The sequence below is a fragment of the Pyrus communis genome, chromosome 3 (assembly GCF_963583255.1).
Source record: "Pyrus communis chromosome 3, drPyrComm1.1, whole genome shotgun sequence".
Lineage (NCBI taxonomy): Eukaryota > Viridiplantae > Streptophyta > Magnoliopsida > Rosales > Rosaceae > Pyrus > Pyrus communis.
Window position 1 is genome coordinate 14,269,871 of NC_084805.1, and position 27,191 is coordinate 14,297,061.

Sequence of the window (27,191 nt, forward strand, 5' to 3'; positions counted from 1 at the left end):
ATCCCAGGATGGGTGACTATTGGGAAGTTTTCGTGTGAGTTCTCAGAAACAAAACCATGAGGATGTGGTAGGGGCCCAAAGCGGACAATAAAATGCTACGGTGGAATCGAGCTTGGGATGTGGTGGAGACCCAGACCGAGATGTGACAAAAATAGGATGAAAAAAAAAAACCACGGCCTATGCTCGATTTTACAATAAATTGTAGCAATAGTTTATCAACTTTAACACAACTAGAGCAATGATCTTTCAACTAAACATCTGTTACTAATGGTCCATCAACTCATCAAAACATATAGCTATGATCATTTTTGTTAACTCCATTATAATTTCCGTCAAAATGAGTCACGTGTTATGCACGTGAGGCTAAATCAAGGGGCAAATATGAAAAATCAAATAAGAAAAATTGTATCAATGACCCCTCAACTTTAATCCAACTGTAGAAATGATCTCTCAATTTAAACCCAATTAGAGTAATGATCCATCAACTTTAATCTAATTGTATTAATGGTCATTCCAATATAACTCATTTTGACAAAATTTTGACAGAGTTGATGAAAATGATCATATCTACATATTTTGATGAGTTAAGAGATTAATGGTAATGAATTTTTAATTAAATGATCATTGCTCAAATTTAAATGAAATTGAAGAATTGTTGCTATAATTTACTCCTCGATTTTAACACCTCCGAATTCGTAATTTTTCATTTCCACTATTTCTGATTAATTCCCGAAAATCACTATAAAATTTGAGAATTGTCGTCATTCTTCGCTTTAGGCACTGTGTTGAAACCCTCGCTCTCTTTCTCACTACAAATCTCACACCAACATCACAGCCCCACCCCACCCTAAAGAACAAGCTCCGACAACCGCCCATGGCGACCTGCGCGATTAGGGTTCTTCTTCTCACTCTCCTCCTCATTGCATCCCCTTTCCTCCAAGGTCTCTCTCTCAAACCCAAAACTAGATCTAATATATACCTTTGTATACATTGTATTGTTTCGTTCATTTCGTTTGTTGAAATTGGGATTTGCTCATCGAATCGATTTACCAGCTAGTGTTTGGTGTTTACTTGTTGGGGTTGACTTTGTTGATCGGTGCAAATTAGATCTGGTTTGACTAATTTTCGTTTTGATCGATTTGATGCTCCATTGTCTTGATGGAGTATGCTCGAATTTATTGTTGATGTGTAGGTTTGGCATGGATTAGATGAGTTTATTGTCGTTAATTTAATTAGTAGAAAGCGAAATTTCACTTCAAGGTAGCCTTTTCAGCTAACATGCAATTGCTTTCGTGAGGTTTTGGAATGCGATTACGTGTTTTGTTGATCTTTTTCGCTCATTGTCCTGCCCTTTTCAGATGACTTAAGTAATGCTTGCATGCTGGGTTAGATAAGCAAAAGTTGAGTCTTGAGTTCAATAGACTCTGATTTACGTGTTTGGTTTGCAATATTCATAATTTGTGGAAATTAAGATAACATTTTGGTTGATTTAATGTGGATTCCAAGTGGGTCGTACTGAATATATGGTTCTTCCGATCTTTAGTCGCCAGGGGCCAGTCTAATTCGGAAGTGGATGCTTCTGACACCGTGGAAGAAACTAGTGATCTTGGGATCGTTGGCGAGGATGTCCAAGATTTTGGAGACGGAAATTTTAGCCCAGCTCCCGGAGTTGATACAATCTGTTTCTTCCCCAAAAACATCGCTAAAAGTAAGAATTTCATCATTATTGTACATTGGAAAATTTATAGCCATTTTTTTTTTTTCAATTTTAGAAATGTGTTGTTTACTTTGATTTTGTCTATGCAGCGGTGGCGGCAGGGGAAGAGACTGAAATACTGGTTGGTCTGAAAAATGATGGTAATAAACATAACATTTTCATATGTGATTGTATTCTCTCTTTCTTTGAGTGCAATGCAATGCTGTGTTCAAATTGTTTTTATCACCTTTATTATTTGTTCTGTGCTGCAACTTGCCAATTCCCCTTGGAAAGAGCAACATGATTACTTCTTGTGCAGGCGTACTCATGCACATTTCCTGCTATATTTTTTCTGAAATGTTTAGAACATGGCTTAATTGCTGTTTTGATGTGAAACCAGGAGAGTCAAGCTTGAATGTGATTGCAGTCAAAGCCAGCGTTCATCTTCCTTTCGATCACAATCTGCTGGTTCAGAATCTTACTGCCCAGGTAATTGTTGGTATGATTGGTTTACACATAAATAATCTCTGAATTTGCTTTTAAATTGTTTTGTTTCATCAGGAGATTTTTTTTGTTGGTTAACATGTTTTTTTAGAATCTGGAATCATTTTATGACAAATAGTCTTGTTATGAACAACTGAACTTCATTTTTTATTTCCATATTGCTATAATATCTCTTTTTATTTGCTTGCTGCTTGTGATATTGCTGATTGCATGTAACTTATTTTACAAGTGAAGGATATGTATGCTTAACAAACCATAGTTTGTTAAAATCTAGATTGGCAGGATATCCATGACCAGTGTAAGTTTCGTTATCTAAGTTTCTTTTTGAAGCTTACTGAGATCTGTTTTCATAATTGACTTGGTAAAGATCATACCCCTCATTGCCTATTTTTAGCACAAGCGCAGTTGTCAAGTATTGTAATAATTAATATAAATAGTGGATGAGGGTTGATAGTCACGTTGAAAGGATAGCTCAATCAAGAACATTGAGAGTGATGAGAGTTCAGATTTGAACTTTAATGTAGAAGATTTTCCTTTTACCTGTATGACATGTTGAACTGATTCATTTTAAAGTATTTTGAAGATTCAAAAAGTTTAATAACCTAAAGCCTTTTTACTTATATTTTTAAAGCCCATTACCATTGGGTTGGTCATTTATTTTACCGCACCATTTTAGACTTTCTAGTTTGTAAAATGTACCTCTTATCTTTTCATGTTGGAAATTTTGTGTTACTCTTTGCATTAAAGTTGCTTCTGGCTAGTTTTGTATTGTACTTTTGTCAGTTTCACATACAGATGTGGTTTAACTGTAGGCTTTTAACAATGGATCAGTTCCAGCTTCGGCCCAGGCTACTTTCCCATACATATTTGCTGTCAGCAAGTTCTTACAGGTATCATCATTCCCATCTATTGTTAACATCTGAAATTGCTTGTATTTTCAGTCAACTTTACTTTAAAATGCAATTGAATCAATGGAGTGCTACGCTTGACCTAAATCATTTAATTTGTGTTACGCAGCCTGGTGCTTTTGATCTCGTGGGTACCATTTATTATGAGATAGACCAGCAACCATACCAGAGCACCTTCTACAATGGTACTATCGAAGTTGTTGAGGCTGGTGCTATGCTCAGCATTGAGTCTGTTTTTCTTGTCACCCTTGGATGTGCCCTTCTTGTCCTCCTAGGTTTATGGATTCATGGTCAAATACAGCACCTTTCTAAGGTATTCAGACTTATTTATGAGATTGTTGTATTTCTTATACTTGTTTCAAATCTTTATAAAACTGCACGTTTAATATAATATATAGGTGATGTTAGTTATATGTTTATATTTACTTTTGTTCATTTTTTTCATTTAATTAATCTTTTGTGCGTGTCTGTTTTTGGTTAGAAAACCAAGAGGGCTCCCAAGGTGGAAGTTGGAACCAAGGCTACCGATGCCTCTATGGATGAATGGCTTCAGGTATGCAGTTGATGCTCCAAAATATCTCGCTAATTATTCTTATTTTGCTCACTTGTTTCGAATTTTCAAAATTTGTGTTTCCAACGGTTAAAACATGGCCCTGTTAATAGTTATCAATTTCTTTTTGAGATTTGCATCTCTCATAATGCAAGTCATGCACTCAGAACTTTTAATAGGGCCTATTCAATATGGGTTGCTTCATGTAGAACTTCCCGCATCTGTAGTTTAATCGGTGTTTCAAATTGCCACAGAAAAATAAAGAAGTATAAGTTTTAAATGAGGGATATAACAAAACAAAGAAGCATTGGTTCTTCTAATTTCATCTGTGTTAATAGTGAGCCGAGTCAGCTGTGTTGTTTAAAGTGTACTTTGTATCTTTGATCATTATAAATTCAAGAATCCATCCTTATGTGTACCGTTTTAACTCTTTTGATGGCCAGGGAACTGCATATACTCAGTCAGTCAAAGACAAAACAAAGAAGAAGAAATAGATTACAGAACTGTTCACAGTTCATCTGCACGAGACATTACATTGAAGTGCAGACTCTTATAACCCACACTAGGGATGTGAAGATATGTAAGAGAGGTCGAAAACTTGCACTAGTTCTGGAATTTAGACCAGAAAACAATACTTGCCTTGCTGTTGTAGACACGACTGGAAACTTTTACAGTTTCTTTTTTAGAGATGGAGTTAAGAAGTTCAACTAACGCAATGCTAGGAATCATACAATTTTGTTGATGCGATACAATTTTCCTTAAGATCTTGTTTTGATTCGGGATTTGCATGGATTTGGCTTGTGCATTTGTTGATTCACTGTTTTTCAAGGATCTGGTTTGTGCAAAGTAGCAACACTTTGGTATGAAAAAATGATGACGATGACGTTAATGTTCGCATTCGACGTTTAGTCGGTGTGGGTTTGGTCCACGGTGATGATAATTCTGTTGGGATTCAGAAAAGGGATGATGGAAAGCTTGTTTAAGGTAAAACAATACGGTACTGCATGACATACAAAGAACAATGGCTCTGCTAATAATGTGTGAGTAAGGGATACAATGAAACCCAAAAAAGGGTAAATCTTAGTTTACTACCCTCAAGTTTTGTGATTTTCAATGTTTAGTACATGAAGTTTTTTTCGTCCCAGAGTCGTACCTAAAGTGTTAATTTTGGGACAGTCTCATATATTCGTAGTCTGGTTATTAAGTCTCCTGTTAACTAATGATGTGGTGCAATGATTGAACCTTCTTCGTCTTCCCCACCCAACACCCCTCCATCCCCTCCACGGCTCCACTCGTCCATCCCCTCCACCCTTGCTCCCACGATGAACATCGACCCTAAAGGCATTGTTGTCTTCTCCACCGTTGGTAGACCTCACTATGGCTTTGACATTTTCGCCCTCCCCATCCTTCTCCACCCCTTCTCCACCAATATCGGCCCTGAGTGCCACATCTCTAACGGCTGTTCCATCAACTTCAATGCCCAATTTGCTGACAACAACCACGAAGCCCACTCCCTCGTCTTCATCTCCGAGCCAACCGGGTTTCCCGCCATTTACTTAACTCAGCTAGGACTCCCCCATCCCCAGCTCTTGCACTCCAAACCTGGATCCTTCTTCCACGACTGACCCATCATAAAAAATCACACCCTCTACTTCGTTTCAGCTCACCAGGATCCCAATCGATACTTCAAATCCTGTATTGAATTTCAAGTATGGATTTGTTTCTACTATTTCATGTATTGTAAAGATACAAAGAGAAATAAGAGATATTTAAGGGTTAGGAATTAGTGCACATACCGTGCACACTGCTATACGGGAAACCCTAATAGCCACTACACAAAGGCTAGTCTAAGAGACTTACACCAAATCTCCTTAAATCAAGGAGTTGACAACAAGGGAAAAGACTTACACCAAATCTCCTTAAATTAAGGAGTAGCTAACAAGAAAAAGACTACATACAAGTTGACAAGGTAACCCATAAAGCTGCAACCCTAATAACCTAATAACCACCATCACCATTCTTCTAATACTCCCCCTTAAGCCAGATCCAGCAAATTGATGGAACGAAGGTTGCCCAAGAGACGTTGAAACTGATTCATAGGCAAGGATTTAGTGAATAGGTTAGTAAGGTGGTCAGTACTTCGGACATAGTGAGTTTGAATGACCTGTGTTTGCACTTGTTCACGTACATAATGGCAATCCACTTCGACGTGCTTGGTCCTTTCGTGGAACACTGAATTTGAGGTAATGTGCATGGCTGCTTGATTGTCACAATAAAGAGACATGGGCTGAAATTTGAAGACGCCTAAATCATAAAGGAGACCTACCAGATTAGCTCACAAACAGTGGAAGCCATTGATCTATACTCAGCCTCAGCACTTGATCTCGCAACAACTGCTTGTTTATTTCTTTTCCATGTGACTAAGTTTCCTACCACAAAGATGCAATATCCAGTTGTTGATTTGCGATCTATTGAATTTCCAGCCCAGTCAGCATCACAATATCCCATTATTTGAGTGCTTCCATTGTTCTTCATGACTATGACACGACCTATGGATCACTTCAAGTAACGTAGGATTCTTTTGACAAGGTTAAAGTGCTCAAGAGTAGGTGCATGCATGAACTGACTCGCAATACTCACAAAATATGAGATGTCAGGTCTTGTGATAGTGAAATATATCAACTTACCTACCAGTCTTTGATAGTAACCAGCGTTGGGAAGAGGTTCATCATCCAAACTAAGTTTAAGTTTGCTATCAAGAGGTGACTTGGCTGGTTTGACATGCTTCCTTGAGTATATCAAGTATATACTTTCGTTGGTTTAGAAATAGACCTTTATGAGAATAAGCCATTTCTATACCTAGAAAATATTTCAGTACCCCTAGATCTTTGATGTCAAACTATTGTTTGATAGCTCGTTTGAGATTGGCAATTTCTTCTTCATTATCACCTGTGATAATTAAGTCATCAACATAATTAAGACCACCAATTTCCCTACATGTCCGGGACATGTCCGGTGCGCACAAACTTGGAAGAATCTGCATTGCTTCTATCAAAACCAGCATTGATGAGAACCGAGCTGAGTTTGGCATACCAAGCTCGAGGTGATTGCTTCAGTCCATAGATAGCTTTATTCAACTTGCACACCATCTGTGAATTACCACTTTGTGAATGTCTAGGAGGCAATTTCATGTAGAATTCTTCTTTGAGATCCCCATGCAAGAATGCATTTTTAACATCCATTTGATACATGGACCATCCCTTATTCACAACAACTGAGAGAAGAACCCTTATTAAGTTCATCTATGCAACAAGAGCAAAGGTTTCCTTGTAGTCGACATCAAGAGTTTGCGTGAAACCACGGGCTACCAATCTCGCCTTATGTCTTTCAATCGATCCATCTGAGTTGAACTTAATCTTACATATCCATCTGCATCCCACAACCTTTTTTCCTTTTGGTAACTTTACAATGCTCCAAGTGTTGTGTTGATCGAGTGCGTGTAGTTCATCATGCATAGCTTTCCTCCACACTTTAGATTCATTTGCATCTTGGAAAATTTGAGGTTCTGAGAGCTCAGAAACCTTGTTGAGGAATGCACCGTGAGTAGGTGCCAGTTCATGATAAGAGACATAATTGGAGATTGGATGCCATGGCTGGTAAGTCACACAGTCTTGCAATCTAGCAAGCAGCTGTCTTTCTCTTGCAGGATTGCGTCGTGGTGCAACTGGTGTTGATTCATGTTCCATGACTTCTGAGCACATTTTGCCAATTTTCACGCACTTCATCGGCTGGATTGCTAGTAGACAGACCTTCATTGATTTGTTCACTTGAAGGAAGAGATCCTTGAGCAGGAAGAGTAAGACTTGAATTTGAATCTTCAGTGATCAAGGCATCTGTGGTTGGCAAAGGAAACAGATCCAAGTAGTTCTCCCCTTGAGTGTTAACTTCAAGATTCTTACTGTAAAAATGGTTAGTTTCATGAAACCTAACATCCTTAGACACAATAAGTTTCTTAAGTTGAGGGTTATAACATTTGTATCCTTTTTGAGTTGAAGAATACCCAAGAAAGATACACTTTGCTGCTCGAGGATCAAGTTTATCTCGACATTTGAATGTGCACAAAACAGATACATCCAAAGACTCTAAGATGATAGAGATCCACCTTTCTTCCTTTTATTATCTCCATTGGAGACTTGAACTTCAACACCCTACTAGGCAATCTGTTAATTAAATAAGCAGCTACCATAACACCATGTGACCATAATTTCTTAGGCACATTCATTTGCAACATCAATGCCGTCGTTTTTTTTTTCCAATAAGTCACGATTTTTCCTCTCAGCAATGCCATTCTGCTGAGGGGTTCCAACACAGCTAGTTTGATGCATAATGCCATTGTTGCTCAAGTATTGTGTCATGATTTGAGACATGTATTTTGAGCCATTATTAGACCTTAATGTTTGAACATTTGAAGAGAAATGATTTTTGACAAGGTTATGAAAGTCTTTAAACATATCCATTACTTGACTTTTTGATTTCAAAAGATACAACCAAGTGGCCCTTGAATAATCATCAATAAAAGTTACAAAATACTTGTAACCATCAAAAGATTCACTAATAGAACCCCAAATATCTGAGTGTACAAGTTCAAAAATCTTGCTAGCCCTAGATACAGACTCTCTCGAGGGTAATCGAGTAGCTTTGGACATATGACAAGTTTCACACTTAATTGCTTCTTTCCTCGAATTAGGAAACAAATTGGACAAAACATGTTGGGAAGGATGAACTAGACGTTGATGCCACAAAAAATTGTCTTGGTTGGGAATTAACTTGACTTGAAATCCATTTGGACTATTTTTTGAGATGTAATGCAGTCCATCTAGATAAAAACCCTCACCAATTGTCTTCTTGGTGATACAATCCTAAAAAATGACACTTTGTGGTGAAAAGATGACCAAACAGTTTAAAGTATTTGTGATTTTCCCCACAGATAAGAGTTGGAAAGGAAATGAAGGTACATACAAAGCCATTGACTTGATTTCATCTGAAATCAGATGAACTATTCCCTTCCCTACAACTTTAGCCCCTTCATCATTTGCAACTGACACTTGTGATGGTTCATTCAATTTGTCAAACTCTTTTAGTTTTGACACTTTGTTAGTCGTGTGGTCTATGGCTTCCCAATCAACAATCCAAAAATCATGCAACAAATTAACATTTAGAGCAGTTTTGAAAGCATTTAAGATACCTTGATGTTCTTGCTTTGGTATATGATTAGCATTTGCAAAAAAACGAGCAAACTTGCCCAACAAGTTAATGGTATTTTCATCTTTAGGATCAACAACTTGATCGGCTACTTTTCTTCCTTCTTCCTTTTGTAGGAAGTTTGGAAACTTGTTAATAAGATCTGTAGGATTAGCTGTGAACTGCTTGTAATGATCATGCTGTTGATAGTTGAAGATGAAGCCATGTTGGCTTGGTGGGAAAGTTGTGGTGGTTGATATTTTCTAAGTAGAACTTTGTTTTTCAGAAAATATGGTTTCAACTCTGGATGCAAGATCCAGCAAGTCTCCTTATCATGGCCATTGTAGTGACAATGCTGACACTTCAAGTTAGGGTTTTTAACTTTGTATCTCTTTTCATTGGTCATATAAGCTCGATCTTCAGTAACATTCACTTTGGTTCCTGCATTCATAACCTTCTTTCTCACTTTCTCTCGTTGAATGGTAGCACAGATGCTTGTGAAGGTTGGCAACTTGGAATTCATGAGGATATGGCTTCTTAGATCTTCATAGTCAGAGCTCAGGCTAGACAAGAGATGAAAGATTTTATCCTCTTTAGCCCTTTTTAGGAGAACTATGGAGTCAGTGGTTTGTGCCCTGTAGACCTCCAATTCATTCCACATACTTTTTAGAGATCCAAGATGCTGAGTGAAGCTCTTACCTTCTTACTGGATACATGAGATGTCTCTTTTAAGTTGAAACACGCAAGTGGAGTTATTTTGGTTCCCATACATCTCCTTCACAGTTATCCATAGCAAGAGAGAAGACTCAGAATAGCTGAAGATCTCAGCTATTTTTCTTTCCATGGAGTTGAGTAACCATGACATAACAAGTTGATCTTTACATAGTCAGGCTTCATAATCTGAGGATGAAGCTTCTGGAGTAGGAACATTACCATTGATGAACCCGAGTTTGTTTCTTCCACCAAGAGTAAGAGCCATCGCCCTTGACCACGGGAGATAATGAACTCATTCAGTAGTACTGAGATGAGCCTTTTGTTGGGATTGGTATCCACTCCAGATAGATTCTCAGGTCGAGAAGTGATGGTGTTTTCGACTTCCTGGTTAATTGAATTTTCTTCAGCCATTTATTTGAAGATTGGAGATGTTTACAATGTGATACACACAGAGACAGGCTCAAAGGAAGACCTGCTCTGATACCATATTGAATTTCAAGTATGGATTTGTTTCTACTATTTCATGTATTGTAAAGATACAAAGAGAAATAAGAGATATTTAAGGGTTAGGAATCAATGCACATACCATGCACACAGCTATCCGGGAAATCCTAATAACCACTACACAAAGGCTAGTCTAGGAGACTTACACCAAATGTCCTTAAATCAAGGAGTTGACAACAAGGGAAAAGACTTACACCAAATCTCCTTAAATTAAGGGATGTGTTATCCACACACCCTATTTTACTTCTTACACACCCCTTATTAATTTCTAGCCGTTGATTTTCCTCAATTCATTCGATCCGACGGCCAAAAATTAAAAGGTTGTGTGAAAAGCAAAATGGGGTGTGTGAATATCACACCCCTAAATTATGGAGTAGCTAACAAGAAAAAGACTACATAGAAGTTGACAAGGTAACCTATAAAGCTGCAGCACTAATAACCTAATAACCACCATTACCATTCTTCCAATATCCTGGTATGCTCTCTATTCATCCACACTCCTCCATGACAAAATCATAACTCGATTGACTTCCTCTGACTTCGTTGATTACAGTCCCGCTCTCTTTCTCTAGAAAATTCGTCATCGTCGCCTAGTACGGATCTCGTACATGGGGTGGTGAATTTCACGATCTCAACATCGATATAGTCGTATTCGAAGCATCGCGACCCAATAAGTGTATATTCGTCTGCGAGCGCGGTGGCTGGCCCACTTGGTTCGGCGACTCTGTCATATATTTTCACCGCCAACATGACGACGGCTGATGAAGCATTTTCCAGGTCGATTTTCATTTTCTCAAATCTGGAGTCCTCTTTTGGGTTCCCGATCACTCCCACTCGAAGTCACTCTATCTGGGCTCCATTGCTTCACCCCGATAGCTCTCCATGACGGCAAAAGAATCGCCGTCACGCCTGGCAGGCCCAATAAGAATTTCTGGCACATGAAGCTCTTTGATGTCGAATCCAAGACGTTTGAACCGATGACAGAGATCCTGAACCCGAATTGCCACCATTACAACCCGTTTGTTTCATCCGATTCAGAGTTCCTTGGGTATCACCGATTCTGGGGTGATTCGACTAAGTGGGGCGAGTTCGATTCCATAATTCCTTATATCGAGCGAGTGTCTTCGTCTATTGAACAACTCCAGATGCTGAGGATTCAGGGTTCGTTCCCAACCTTCTCTCCGAGCGGTGATTTGATCGCGTATAATCAGGATTTGGATGGGAATAGCGGAATCAATGTTATCAAATCGGACGACTCAAACCGCTAGAATTTGATCAAGGGTCGGGCAACCTTCTACAATGCTTGGAGCCCAACCAAGAAGTCATGGAGGGGTGGACGCATGATGGGGATGGAGGGATGTCGGGTGAGGAAGACGAAGGGTTCTGGGCTTTATATATATATATATATAATACTTTTATTTAATTAATTATTTTAATATTTTAAATTTGGGCGGGAATTTTTTTTTTTTTTGAATTTTTAATTTCCACGTGAACCCCCTTAATGACACGTGGTGTCCAGTCATTGTCTACATGAGCCCCACACGTCATCAGTTAACGGGAGACTTAACAGCCAAACTAACAGATGTATGAGATTGTCCCAAAATTAACACTTTAGGTATGACTCTAGGATGAAAAAAACTTTATGTACTAAATGTTGAAAACCACGAAACTTGAGGATAGTAAACTGAGATTTACCCATGAAAAAGATATTTTGCATTTTTAATGTTGCACAAGTAGTTTAACACAGGATCGTTCAAGTCAGGGTTTTTTTTTTTCTTTTTTTCATACACATTTTTGCATTTTTAATGCTACACAAGTAGTTAGTAAGAACCAGATAAAAAAGAAATGCTCTAAAGCTTCAATTAGTTAACTGTAGAAGCTTTTCACGTTGTAGGTTCGAGCTTATGGGCGTAAAGCAATTTAGGGCATATTTATTGAAGGGGAATCAGATCAACTAGCAATTGATGTTAGGTATTTGATTATGGATTTGAAGAAAATTCATATTTTTTTAATTATGTTTGACCATAAAAATTACAAGACATACGTGGCACGTATATTGAGCAACTATTGGGCTAATTACATCTTTCTTGTGAATGCATGCGTGCCAACTTGCGATTAAGCTTGGTTGAGCGAGTAGAATAGATATGGTGGTATGGTGTTGAACACCTTGATGACTTCTGCATTGAACAGCTAGGTTCTATAATTTGAAGATAAGGTATCCAATTCACTACTAAGTTCAGGATCTTTGACTCTATTTGTAAAAATATAGGTGTACCGAATTGGAATTAGGATGCAAGAGTAAAGATACTCAAAGGAAATGAGTGTCTTATAGTGAATGTCATTCGACTGTCGGAATGGCGAACTCTGAATTGCACATGGGAGTAATGATTATAGACACCTCACTTCGCTGAGAAGCGAATGAAGTGACCTCGTTTGGTGAAAGAATTAAAGACTCCTCGTTGGTTGAGATTTGGATAGATAATCAAACTTAAAGTAGTGTTGTTAATCCAAATTGAACATACTTCTCGATCGATTGATTTTACAGCTCTAGTAGTGTTAATCCAAACTAAATGTGTTGCTGGTCGCCAATACAATGTTATTAATCCAAACTGAGGGGGTGCTGTCGAGGTGTTAGGATAATTAGTATTTTTCTCATGGGTGTGAGAAGGTTTTGCGTAGAGCATTTGAGTTTGTGTGCTGAGTTGAAGAGGGCTCTGTACGTTGCAAAATTTCATATTTGTAAGGGTGAATTTCGTGATGGCCTAGTCCGCTGAGTTGTAAAATTATGATAATATTCCAACTTTTTGGCGTATTCTTTGAATATACTCGGAATTCTTGACCAAAACTCTATCATTGCCAAGTCTCGCAGTTTTCGACTAGGACTGGAAACCTAGATTGATTATGCGATTGATTCAACCTTTATATGGAAACCAATCCCGATCCTTAAAATTTCTCTCGTCCAACAACTTTAAGTATATGGGCAGAGTAGGTGCAAAATCGTGTCCAAATAGATTTATGTGTTGTAAAAAGGTTAAGAAGGAAAATAATTCTCATGGTTACATTTTAGTTAATACATGAAACTGAATTGATTCATGTTCTTATTCCCTGCACATAAACATGTTCTTACTTGATATGCATAGTTTACTGATAAATCCTGTAACGACCCGTCCTAAAAAATTATGGTTTTTATAATTCTAAAATGTGAAATTACTAAAAATGCCCTTTGAGGAAATACTTTAACTTTTGTTGACCGCCTTGTCGTGTCACGTAAGAATCATTTTCTTGGTGTATTTGGATAGTACTCGTCATTACGAATACGTGAGCGCGAACGGAATGCAATTTGGAGTTATAACAAAGAAGTTATTAACGAACGAAGTCAAGGATAAAATGTTCAATTTATTATTTTCTGGAATGCTCCAGATTTTTGGAGCAAAATTTGGAAGGCCATGTGTGTGGCCTAGATGAAAGGGAAGAAAAGAAGGGCAGTGGAGATGAAAGATAAATGAGAGAAAGGAAGGGCGGGACGCCCAATCAGAAAGAAGATAAAGAGAGAGTGACCAATAAGGAGAGCATGAAAGGAGGGGAAAAGAGAGAGTGGAGGAGTACCGGATCACACTGACCCGGTTCCTCCTCACGCGACCGACCTGTTTCTCTTCAATTTTTTTGGCGGTTTTCTTCGATTTTCCTTCAATTTTTCGGCAAATTGTAGCCAACCAACACCACCATTTAACTTGGTGTCATCCCAGCTTCCATTCCCACCCAAGTTTGATGGCTATTGGTCATGATTTCACGACGAACACTCACGTTGACTCCGAGGACACCCACATCGATGAATTCTGCCATTCCTGCAGCGATTTTCTTCGATTGCCACCACCAATATACTTCCCTTCAGCTCATAAACAATGCCCAATCATTGGTTGGAGTGTTGGAGTTGATTTGAGGACAAATCATGAACATCCAAATTCTAGAGTTCCAACAGGTTTAGGTGAAATTGAGGCTTTTCCCGGCCAAATTGGCCTAAGTCACATGTATGATAGTTATTCCTCTTATCGAGATCTTCATTCCTATAAAATTTGAGAATTTTTAGAGTTGTTGGATTTTCCGGCGAGTCGGGACGGCCGACCGCCACGCACAGCGGCGTTTAGGGGAAAAACCCGAGGTCCTTCCTTAGGTTCCTCGACATGCCGGACTTGAATCCTCCATTCGTTTTCTGAAATTTTCGTTGTTTGGTTATATTTCCGTTAAGGGCCGCCATTTGGTTAATAAATGAATCGACAATCCGATCGTTGGATTGTCACTAAACTTTGATATGGTATAGTATGTAATATCTGAGGATATTAGAAAACGGATCGGGAATCCGACGTACGGATCTTCCCGAATAGGATATGTAAGTTACGTGTTCTATTGATAAGAATTTTGAGACGTGATTTGATAATTGTTCTAGGCACCGATCATTCGTGACACCTCGATATTCGTGCTAGGGAGTTGTAGCGTGGAACTCAGGTGAGTGGGTCTTTTTCCTTTTTATAGTATGTCTATATATATATATATACACACACACTTTACGGTTTTCCAGAAATGTTTTAAATTGATTATGCTTAGCATGCCATGATTTAAATGTGTTATATTTAAATATTGCATTGTGATGAGATGTGGTTATGCCAAATGATCATACGGAGGCACATATAAGTTCAGGTGAGTTATTATGTGATTGAAATGGTTAAATTATATGAGCATGCATATCTTCATTTAGAGCTCATCATTGCTGCACCCTGGTGTTAGTGCTCCCGCCCGGGGCCAGGGCATAGCCTTCATATGAATGTTCACCTCCCGCACCGCACGCTCGCCTTGGATCCAAGTTAGGTGCTAGCCTGTCGTACAGGTCGCATTAGGCGACACTAACTCATAGGTGACCCGCGCATAGTGCTAGCCATCACGTGATCGTAACACTAGAGCGTACATATTTACACCCAGCCTGTCATACATGTCACATTAGTTGACTCCGACTTGTGTGCTAGCATAGATTGATGAGCAATAGGTCCAGTCGTACATGTCACATTAGGTGACTCCGACTGGCATGTTCGTTTAGACTAATCTCACACTTGGCTTACATTTATTATTGCTGAGACATTATGGCATGACATGCTTCTGTTTTTATTGTACCTGTGCATTCATTTTTTGTACCTACGTAGTATTAGTTTCTGGAAACTATACAGGTTTTATGACGAGGGGTTATAACACTTTCAAAAGGTTTTTATTATAACTTTATTTTTAGGCCCATTGACCCTTGTTTTTTGCCTCTCCAGGTTCTAGTAGTAGAGTTTTCGTACCGACGAGGATTATCGGCAAATCTTAGGGTGGACGATTACCATCGATGGTATAATTCTCGCCCTATTTTATTGTAGTGTACTTATGCTTTGTCATCACGTGTGAAATGGGTTCATACCTGCTCACCGCGCACTCTTGTACTTAGACACTTTTAGGTTTAAATTTATTCACATCTTCCACATCAATACACTTTACGGCTTTGTCACCTTCTAGGTGTTAGCCAACACAACTCGATTCGGAGTCCTAGTGGACATCCTAGGCCGAGATGTGTCAAATCCTATGTAGATGATTCCACATATAACTTGACCTTAAATTCAGGAGCGCTAAAGAAATAAATAATAAATAAAATACTGTCACAACAATTTACTATATGGAATTTCAAGAGTATTTCTCTCTTAGTTACCTATACGGTCATACCAATAATTTTATCACTATAACTACCCCTTGTACCTACAACTTGATACAGGACTTAGAGCCCACAAGTGGAATGATATCTAACCTCATATAATAGAGTGAGTAGTCTATTTAGTATCATAGAGAAATTCTTTTATACCATATTAGTAAGTTTCTTTGTAGGGGCTTGAGTATGTGTGCAAAAATACACAGAGTTGTCCTTATGGGCAGCCAGAGTTGGCATTCTTCAAGGAGTAGGATTTTCTTATCTCCTATTTCTATCTTCTTTCCTCTCCTTCTCTCATACTTTTCTTTTTATCTTTTTGTCCCTATAAAAATATCAATATAAGATGTTGACGTGGCTTAATCATAGTTGTTCAAATATGAGGGAAGGAAAAGGGAGAGAGATTAGAAGATGAGAGAATCCTCATGCAACCTCCAAGGCCCTCACCCCGCAGAGACCCTCAATTTGTTTTTATTGTTATATATATATATATATATATATATATATGAATTAATATTACGTGTTTGTTCAAATAAAAAAGTTTATAGATTTTGACTCTTTATCTGAACACAATAGCCCATTAGCATGAGCGGCCCAACATTTATAAAATTTAGTTATTTATATAATTAATTGAATAAAAAGAGTAGCAAACTTAGTTTGTAAGTTAAAGGGGAAACGTCAAGCAACTCAAACATGTTTTGATTGATGTGAAAAACAAACCTGTTTACTTCTTTTGTCGCACTCACTAGACACCAAACGCTAAACGGTTAAACCCTTTGGCCTCTGTCGCATTTTCCAAACAAACACCAAATTCTAATCATCCTTGTTTATTCTAATCAGTTCCCTTATCAAATAGAGAAAATTCTCAAAATCTCAATTTTAGACTCTTGACTGCAAACTAATAAGGCAATCGAAGAGAGAATTTATCTTTTTTAAGTTTTTTCTTTTTGAGTTATTGGAATTTTTTTCTTTGGTATTGTAACGTACCAGTGGTTTGATATTATTAGAATAGTGCTATTCACACACCCATTTTTACCTCTCATACACCTTTGTTAAGCCGTTGATCTTCTTCAATTCATTTGATTCAACGACTGAAAATTGAGAAGGGTGTGTGAGAAGTAAAAATGGGTAAGTGGATAACACTGCCCTATTATTGTGTTTGTAACTTGGCTTTATGTAGGTATATTTGAAAATTGTGAACTTGTGATGCTAAATTTCAGAAGCATAAGAGAATTTCTTATATTCATCAATTAAGTTTTATTGTTCTTTAAGATTTTACCGGCTTAATATATAAACGCGAGACGTGTAATATATAAATAATGTTTGTATATCTTTCTTCTTTTGATATTTATTTTAATGATATTTGATTTAGAAATAGCATTTTTCATGCATTTGGCAAATTCTTTTTTATACATATACACATCAATGTACAAAAAATCGATGTCAAAGAATTCTAACACCCCATTTCAAAGGCTCGCCTAAAAACCCAAATTCTCATGGCCGGCCCTGAAAATACCTATCAACATGCTTCTGATTGCTGTCATTTGAACAACTTAACTTTTTCCATATGCTCTATGATTCCACAATTTTAGAACCCACTCCACCATGCCCATATGAATAAACAAATTGAGTTTGACATTGTCTTCAAATTTTGATCGGAGTTTAAATTAAACATTCATAAGTATTGGTCCTTAAATTTGTTTAACTTTCGTCCTTTATAACCATTTCTTTTGACTAGAAATTCTAATGGCGTTATCCAAAAGGAGCACTACTCCATATTGTGACGAGTTTTGAGACCAATACTCATGAATATTTCATTCAGAAACCGAAATTTCAATTGAATCAAAGGTTTAATTACCTCAAGTAAAGAAACCAAGTCCAATTTTCTCTAAATCAATTTCAAATTTGACAAAGAAAAGAGAGGAGGCATTTCGAACTCCATTAATACTAGCCTCCTGTTGTAATTAAAGAGGCATATGATAAGTGTGTGTCCACATTCAATACACAACCTGTACTTTTGATGAGACCTTGGTTGTTATGACAATTGGTTGATATTTTAGTTGATATGATGACCACGTGAATTAGGTAAGTGCCTCACATGTATTATGCAAATGCTACCATTTGTTTCTCCTTTTAATCTCCCAACTGTGACAAATTAAACCACCAAGTCAATAAGAGAAATTAAATGTGGGCTCATATGATCATATGTTACCATCTCCAAATTGTTAAGCGTACGCGTAACTTGCAAAACCAGCTCATGAGGAAAGGGTGTGCCATGTAGAAGAATACAATCCATCCTAGTATCTGTATCGAAAACTTAACAGAATAAATTACAATTTATAATGCATGATTTTACTCTTAATTGCACGAGGTTTTTTGTTGGAGTTTCGAGTTAAAATCTCATTATATCTCATTGTCCCACATTGGTCACCACCAAAATCTTTCTTATACTTAGCACTTTGTCTCTCTACCAAGTGATTAGAAAGATGGACCATGAAGAGCAAAATTTAGCTTGAACCTTGAGTTTGGACTTTGGGTTGTGATTAATTATTAATATATATTTAATTATAAAAAAAAGGGCCTTGGGGCTATTCAGCTCAAACTCTAATATTAAATCCAAGAATTAATTATTTTATTAATTTCAGATTTAATTATTTATTTGTAAATCGACAGACTCATCAGATGCCTCCCAGAAGATTCATTCTAAATTCATACCTATTGTGGACATGTGTATACATTATATATACATCCATGTGCATTGCATTGAAGACAAAAAAAAACGCATCTCTCCTACTAAAATCCCAAAACCTTTCTTATTGAGAGAACCACAAAGATATTCGTCAGAAGTCAAGTTTTTTTATGCTGGAACCTTGACTTAGATCGTTGAATCCTGATGAACCAGACGTTTATTGAACTATAAGCATCGAGTAAGGACAAAATTCTATTTCATCAAGGACATTGCGGTATGCAAGCCTCGATCATTATAGTATCTGTTTAATATTAATTTTGTTCATATTATGTAAATATACTTAGTTGCAATTTATTGTCTATAAGCATATAGTTTATGTATATATATTTGGCATTATTTATCGATAAATATCTAACAACTTTGTGATAAAAATAAATAAATAAATAAATAAACACATGCAAGGTTGTGTACTTAATTAAGTTAAGATATTATCGATGTGATTAGTAGTGTCTTGATGACCCGACTTTTTGAATTATCAAAGCTTTCTTTTCAAATGGTCGTGATCGAGTTCAATTTTCATTTCCCATGCTTCTTTGGTTGTTTTCGGTACAAGATGAGGATGCACCTATATGTTTGCCCCTCTCATTCTTGTTCGAGTTCAATTCTAGTTCTCCATGCTTTCTTTGGTTGTTTTCAACCGCAAGGTGAGGTTGCACCTATATATGTCTGCCACTCTCATTCCACAACTTCGGTTATTCCCATATATGTGCATAAACAGTCATGCACAAGTCAGACAGTGTAAACTTGATGAATATTGTCGACTCATTCTCGTACAGTTTAAGTTTGTATGGGCATATAGTGATTGTATAACAGAGATTAGTTTGGTAAATTAAGCATGGTTTTTGTGTAAAAAGCATGGTATTAATGGGAGCCGAGTAAGTAGGTTTAGACATGTACACCAACACGCATTAAGCTATGCAGTTGGGAGCTCATTGAATGGATGATATTGTGATACGGAGGATGAAGTCGGTGCGCGCGTTACGAACGGTCCTTTTCTTCTCCCCTAAACGCAAGGTCTTACCCTAAAGGGAAGGGTCCCTAACCTCACGTGAAGCCCTTAAATTTCAGTGGCAGTGTGCTTTTAGATCGAAGTGCTTATAAGCACTATATAATATATGCCTTGTAAGTTGTGTAATACAAGAAGCTTAAACTTGAACTGTGTAATACTAGTGCTTATAACCACCATAGATTAAGCTTTTTAGTCTTCGTTGGGGTGCGGTTCCCAATGAAGATCTTCCAGAAGGGCTTCTGGCTTTGTGTGCTTTTTGTGAGCTTTTGCTACGCTGAACAGACAGTTGAGGTACTTGGGGTTGGAGAATGTACTGACTGTGATCAGAATAGCATAAAGACTAGCCGTGCCTTTTCAGGTAACATAATTTCTGGTTGCATTTTTCTGTCTAAGCTGCTCATATTTTAGGTATTTATGCATTGCCATGCATATTACTGTGTTGCAATATTGCATGAACTCAAAAGTGGACAGAAAACTGACAATATTTGGAAAACAGTTTCGGTAAAGTTTTATTTCCTCTTTCGCCTACGGAATTATATAGCTTCCAGGGCCGGTCCAAGCCTAGTGTGGGCAGGGTGATCGTTCGGGACCCAAAATAATTGGAGGCACCAAAATTATTAGGACGGTATATTTATATATGTTTCTATAAGAGTATAAATTTATAAAATTTGGTTTAATGACAAAGAATTTTAACTAGAACTGGTGGTTTTGTTGTTTGAAATTAATGAGGAGGTATTGGGTTCAAAACACCATGTGTGTTTATCTACTTTTCAATTTTTACAAATTTCTTTTCATAAGAGTATAAATATATAAAATTTGGCTAAATGATCAAGAAGTTTAATTAGAATCAATGGTTTTTGTTGTTTAAAATTAACTAGAGGTCCTAAGTTCGAAATGCTAAGTGCATGTTTATTCTTTTCATTTTTACGAATTTTTGTTTGGTTGTTAATTTATTTTTAATTAGTAGCTAGTAGTTATGTGGGTTGTATTTTTAAACATGTATTCCAATTCAAGTCTAATCTTCAACAAAGAGTAAGTATAATTTTATCGATGTCTTACGTGTGAAAAAAAAATTCTTATATAAAATAAGGACATATTTTTTAGCATCACCTTGGACCTCAAAAAACTCTAGACCGGCCCTGATAGCTTCTCTACTATAACACTTATTCTGACACTTAATTCTTGCCCTCTCCCTCTCATGAACAAATACACCAATTAGGTTTTTATTCTCGACGTAAACTGTTATCAAACTTGGCTACAATTTTGCAGGTCTTCGTGTAACAATTGATTGCAAACCAGAAAATGGACACTTCAAGACAAGAGGAGTTGGGGAGCTCAATGAACATGGAGAGTTCAAAGTCTCACTCCCTAAAAAGATTCTAAAAGAAGAAAACCAACTAAAAGAGGACTGCTATGCCCAACTCCACAGTGCATCAGCTGTCCCCTGTGTTGCCCATGACGGCCTAAAATCCACAAAAATAGTCTTCAAGTCTAAGGCAAGTGATGGGACACAAACCTTTGGAGTGGCTGGTGGAAAGCTCAAATTTTCACCTGTGACTTGCAATTCTGCCTTCTTTTGGCCTCACAAGAAGCACCCATTTTTTTCCAAGTTGCCACATTTGCCTAAGTTGCCACATTTCCCACCTAAGGTCTTCCCTCCAAAAGTACCAATCTTCAAGAAGCCTCTTCCTCCACCAATACCAATCTATAAGAAGCCTCTTCCACCACCAATCCCAGTACACAAGAAGCCTCTTCCACCACCAATCCCAGTATACAAGAAGCCACTTCCACCACCAGTCCCGATATACAAAAAGCCACTTCCCCCACAAGTCCCAATATACAAGAAGCCTCTTCCACCACCAGTCCCAATATACAAAAAGCCATTTCCCCCACCAGTCCCCGTATACAAGAAGCCTCTTCCACCACCAGTCCCAGTATACAAAAAGCCACTTCCCCCACCAGTCCCCGTATACAAGAAGCCTCTTCCTCCACTTCCCCCACTAGTCCCAATATACAAGAAGCCTCTTCCACCACCGGTCCCAATATACAAAAAGCCACTTCCCCCACTAGTCCCAATATACAAGAAGCCTCTTCCACCACCAGTCCCAATATACAAAAAGCCATTTCCCCCACCAGTCCCCGTATACAAGAAGCCTCTTCCACCACCAGTCCCAGTATACAAAAAGCCACTTCCCCCACCAGTCCCCGTATACAAAAAGCCTCTTCCTCCACCAATGCCAATCTATAAGAAACATCTCCCTCCCCCCATCCCAGTGTACAAGAAGCCTCTTCCACCACCAGTCCCAATATACAAAAAGCCACTTCCCCCACTAGTCCCAAAATACAAAAAGCCTCTTCCACCACCAGTCCCAATATACAAAAAGCCATTTCCCCCACCAGTCCCCGTATACAAGAAGCCTCTTCCACCACCAGTCCCAGTATACAAAAAGCCACTTCCCCCACCAGTTCCCATATACACGAAGCCATTTCCACCACCAGTCCCATTTTATAAGCCAAAGCCACATCCATTCTTTAAGCCTCTCCCTCCACTGCCAAAGATTCCTCATCCATTCTTTAAGCCTCTCCCTCCATTGCCAAAGGTTCCTCACCCATTCCTTAAGAAGCCACCAATCCCACCACTCCACCCAAAATATTACTTCCCCCACCCAAAGGTTGGCAAGTTCCCACCCCCGCCACCTTTGGTTCCTCAATATCCTTAGGTTATTAAAGTACCATATACCATTTCCACTTATAAGTAGGAGCATGAATATTGTTGTGTGGTGAAGTGAAAGCATAAAGGAAATTTAGATCAAAATAAATTAAGCCTTCAAAAGTTCAAGCCTTGAAGAAAAAGAGAAGCAAAGATCAGAAAAATAGCTGAGAAAGTGGAACACTTGTTTATTTATGAGTTAATATTTGACTTGTTTGTATTTTGTTTCTTTACATTGTAATATCCCAATTGTTTTTGTATATTTTCAGATGCATATGGCTTCATGTGTTTAATAGTAAATATTCACTATTCTATTGTTATTCATTTTGGGATTATAGTTGTGGAAATTCAAGTTTTATGTATTGTATATCGCATACAAGTTAATCATGGCTCAACATGAACGTAACATCTTAGTAATCAAATTTTTTAACAACTAAATTTTTCGTTTCATTAGACGTTAGTTGTACGTATTTACCACTTAATACTTTAATTTTTTTAATACAAGTGACATCAGGAGGTAGGATGATTTGAAAGTATTGTCTACAAACTTAAGAGGGGGCAATGCTAGATTCAATTCATTTTCTTCTCCTCTGGGATTTGATGAAACCTTAGTATTGTCCTTTTCGAAGAGGTATATTTAGTTTCATCCCCCATTGAACTATTGATGCAATGATCAATTCTTGGTGTAGATGCAAATATCTGCCTTTTCTTCCTTTAACGAAAATGTATCTACAAAATAGTAACACCTAAGATGAAAGTCAAAAACCTCACACACCCACGATGAATTTTTTTTTTTGGGGGGGGGGGGGATTGGCCGAAGAATCTTCGATGCCAAAGTTAGAATTCTGAAAAGAATGTGTTAGGTGTTTGTGGGTAGCAAAAAAACCTCCTGGGTTGTGTTTAAGTGGGCTGGCTTTTTAGGGTTTAGGGGTGGCCGGCCTTGGGTTGTGTTTAAGTGGGAATATTCCAAGATATTTGTGTAAATAAATATCTTGGAGTAATTAGGTGAATATCGTAAATAAATGGAATTAGGATGACTTACTTGAAATAGGTATTCTCTGATTAGGAATGTATTAATGATAAGAATAAGGAATTATTCTATCATAAATACCTTTGACTTTTTCTACATACTTATTTAATATGGGCAGTCTTATCCTTCTTGAAAAATAATCCACGTGTCAGCTTCATGATTTTTGGGATTATTTTTTGCCTGACAAATGCCCCCACACTTGCTGGGTTACTCGCAGGAAAGGGCAGGAGGTATCGAAATCCAAAGCTGCACAATTTGATGTAGATTCTCACTTTGACTTTGAATTTAAATTCTTCTAGGAAATGGATTTTAATCACCACCAAAATCTATTTAAGCATGCCTTAACCAAGGTATTAAATAAACTTGGAGATAAATTAAAATTCCTACAAGAAAGAAAGAAAGCCAGATGATATTTGTTCCTTCTCCCCTAGCAATCTTCTTCGGTTGCCTGTGCAAAGAATTGTGTTCCATTGCTTTTCTCCTCCAAGATAAGAAAAAATTAATCTTCTCTTTCTTCTTAATTTTTTAGAGCCTTGGGGTTTGAAGTAATGACATGGGATTAATGACTACATGCTCAATTGGAAGTACTTTTAAAACAGATGCAAGTGCTTTTGGTGAAAATATTTTTGAAACAAATCCTTAGGAAAGCACGTAACTTGTTTTTGTAGGAAAGCACTTCAAGTACTCTTGGAACCCAATCATTTTCTCTAAAAGCAATTTTAGTTATGTTAAAAGCACTTCCAAATGAGTTATACTTCAATTTCACTCTTGTTCACCATTTAGTGTAAAATTCATTGTATGCTTTCAGTTATGCTAAAAGAACATAACAAAATATCAAAAGTTTACTTACTCCAATTTAAAAGCCTTATAATAAGATAATTAATTTGGAATTTCTGGAGCAATTGTAAATATCATGTGTATATCATATGCATACGACAATTTGAAATAGTAAACTTTCAAAATTTTGCCTAGCCGGGAAATCCAAAGTGAGCCAAATTTTGAACAACATTTTTGAGTCTTAGGGTAGGTACAAAATATGTGGTTGTCCTTTGATTTTGTGTCCATGAAAGACAACACAATACACTCCATTTCCTCATCCCTCAACTCAAACAAAGAACTCCATAACTAGGGATGGCAATTTAACCCGTCAAATCCAATCCCCGCAAGTAACCGATCTGAATGGTTCGGTTTTGAGCATAAAATTTCGGGTATTTTACAGTTATGGGTAACCGTCGAGTAAATTTTTCGGTTTCAGGTTATGGCTATTGGGGTATCCGCCCCAAACCCATACCTGAAACCGAACCATTTCATCTATGAATAAAAAAAATATAAATATTTATTATATGAAAAGAGGTTGTTAATAATCATGCATTGAAGCCGCACGGATATGGAGGTGGACGAGTGTGAGGAGATGACTCTGCATGATGTGAACATGGAGGAGAAGATGAGGAGGAAGCAGCAACAAGCTCAGGAAGAGGCCTATGATAAGGACGATGACATGCCTGGTGGTGCTCAAAGGGTGCAATGCGCACAGTAGTGATAACTAATGCTAGTTTTTGAAAACTTGTACAAGTTAATAATATAAATAAATATATAAATATCATAATGGGGAAAATCGTTCCCCGATCACAAATTCGTCACCCAACGGGTTTGGTTATGGGGAAAACCCATTCAGGGATTCTACGGGTTCAGGTTCAGGGAAAATAAACAGGTTCGGGTATGAGGATGACACATCTGAACCCAATCTGCCCCGTTGCCATCCTTATCTATAACCACTCAAACAATGAAATCTTCGTCTTCATGTTCACACTCTTGCTCCCCTCTCACCTCTCTTGAAAGTCTTCTTCTTCTCATTCCCACTCTTGCTCACCTTCCGCCTCCTCTCGAACCGAAGACATAGGTTCGTGGTGTTAGAGTAAATGTAGAAATATAGAGAATAATATGAAGGATGACTTTGAGGTACGACTTGAATCATTTCTTTAAATTGTTATTTGCCCCCACTTGAATGAGTTTGCTAAACGGTTCTTGGTAAATCACTTCCAAGATAAAACAAATTATAGAATATTCTATTAGCAAAACTGAATTATATTCCCTTATAAATAACTAGAAAGAAATTGTATAAATGTGATGGAGAAAGAAAAGAGCAAGGAATGTAGAAACAAATTTCTGAAATTGTGTGTGAAACATTATGCCATAATAGGTATTTATAGACATTAAAGCACCCGTTCATCGAGTCCTTTCATTTTAGTTGAAGATATACAACCCTTCTTAATAGTGTTGACCTAAAAGACATGTCTTCTATTTGGAATTTTCAAAAAATAAACATTGACTAATTACATCTTTTAACTCTACTCATACAATTTGAGTAAGCATCATGTCTTTTAACCAAAAGTTGCAATTCAACCAAAAGGTACAAGGTTGAATTAAATCCAACCTTTCTATACATATGTTGCCGCACACATGGTGCGGATCGCAGCAGCACGAGGTCATATATATTCATATACGTTGTGGCCTGTATTTAACTGACAAGGGAAGGGGCCTGATGGCATAGAGAGAGAATATAGAGAGAGAGAGAGGTGTTTGTAGCGTTGTTTGGAGGAATGTGTGTGTTATTCCACCTACGTAGTGCCTTTATTTATAATAATAAGAGAGAGAAGAAATCCTTCATCTCCAAGGAATACAAGTTCATATAGGAAAGAATAACTAGAATCAAATCTAATATAGGATTTACACAATCACACTTAAACTAGAAAGTTTACAACATTCCCCCTTAAGTGTGTAAATACTCAAGGTAGATTCAACATCATGTAGAAGTTGAGGAAGTCGACTCATCGGCACTGATTCTAGGAACATGCTAATCTCAATAAGGTAGGAACTTGCATAAGGAAGTAAGTCCCACTAACCTTATGGCTATGGTAAAAACCCAAGTAGGGACAAAATCCATAGTCTAAGGAAAAATGCGTGAGAAATGCAAAGTCAAATGAAACGTCTATGGGACGTCATCAAGGATATGATCAACCCAAGGTGGGTGCTTGTTAAAATCTAGTTAGGTAGCAAAAACCCAGTGGGAAAAATGCTCCTAATCGTAGGGAAAATGAGTACAATAAGATTAAGCAAGTATACTTCAGGATCCCCCCCTGAGTTTGACCCTATTCCAAAGAGAACTAGCAATGTTACAATTTAGAAAGTTTACGCATACCAATTCCATGCACAAGCTTCTAAAATGTCATCTTCGGTAGTGATTTGGTGAAGAGGTCGGCTAGATTGTCTTGTGAATGGATTTGTGTGACTTCAATCTTCTGATGCTCTTGTTGTTGACGTGAGAAGAACTTCAACGCAATATGCTTAGTGTTGTCTCCTTTGATGTAACCCTTCTTGAGCTGTTCAATGCATAGTGTGTTGTTTTCATAGATCATTGTCCAGACATCCACAATGGGGTAAGGATCACAAGAGCTTCAAATATGGCCCACAACTGCTCTCAACCAAAAACATTCCCGAGTTGCTTTGTGTAAAGTGAGAATTTCAGCATGGTCAGACGAAGTGGCAACTAAGGTCTGTCAACTTCTAAGAGATTGCGGCGCCTCCAACGGTAAAGACATAACCCGTTTGAGATCGCACCTTGTGCGGATCAAATAAGTATCATGTGTCGGCATAACCAATAAAGCAAGAATTGACTCGAGATAAGGGGGTGCGGCATCACTCAAGGATCCGTAGGCATAGAACAAGCCCAAATTTATAGTACCCCTATGGTAGTGGAAAATGTCTTTAATGCCAGTCCAATGTCTGCGTGTTGGTACATTAATGTATCTTGCCAAAAGATTAACAACGAAAGAGATGTTGTTGAGCTAAGT

The 27,191-nt window shown here is 37.7% G+C and overlaps 2 protein-coding genes across 2 annotated transcripts; both read left to right on the forward strand.

The window, feature by feature from the left end:
- The first annotated feature begins 759 nt into the window (after positions 1–759).
- Positions 760–4,420, forward strand: LOC137727671 (translocon-associated protein subunit alpha-like). The gene is made up of 8 exons (XM_068466493.1): positions 760–941; positions 1,544–1,708; positions 1,807–1,857; positions 2,097–2,185; positions 3,013–3,090; positions 3,218–3,421; positions 3,590–3,661; positions 4,102–4,420. Exons 1-8 carry the CDS (start codon positions 875–877, stop codon positions 4,150–4,152), a joined length of 777 nt encoding a protein of 258 aa, XP_068322594.1. The 5' UTR covers positions 760–874; the 3' UTR covers positions 4,153–4,420.
- Positions 4,421–19,716: 15,296 nt separating this feature from the next.
- On the forward strand, positions 19,717–22,587 carry LOC137727281 (proline-rich protein 4-like). Its single transcript, XM_068466147.1, has 2 exons — positions 19,717–19,958; positions 20,870–22,587. The coding sequence occupies exons 1-2, from the start codon at positions 19,817–19,819 to the stop codon at positions 22,318–22,320; spliced, it is 1,593 nt and encodes a 530-aa protein (XP_068322248.1). The 5' UTR covers positions 19,717–19,816; the 3' UTR covers positions 22,321–22,587.
- Positions 22,588–27,191: the final 4,604 nt, after the last annotated feature.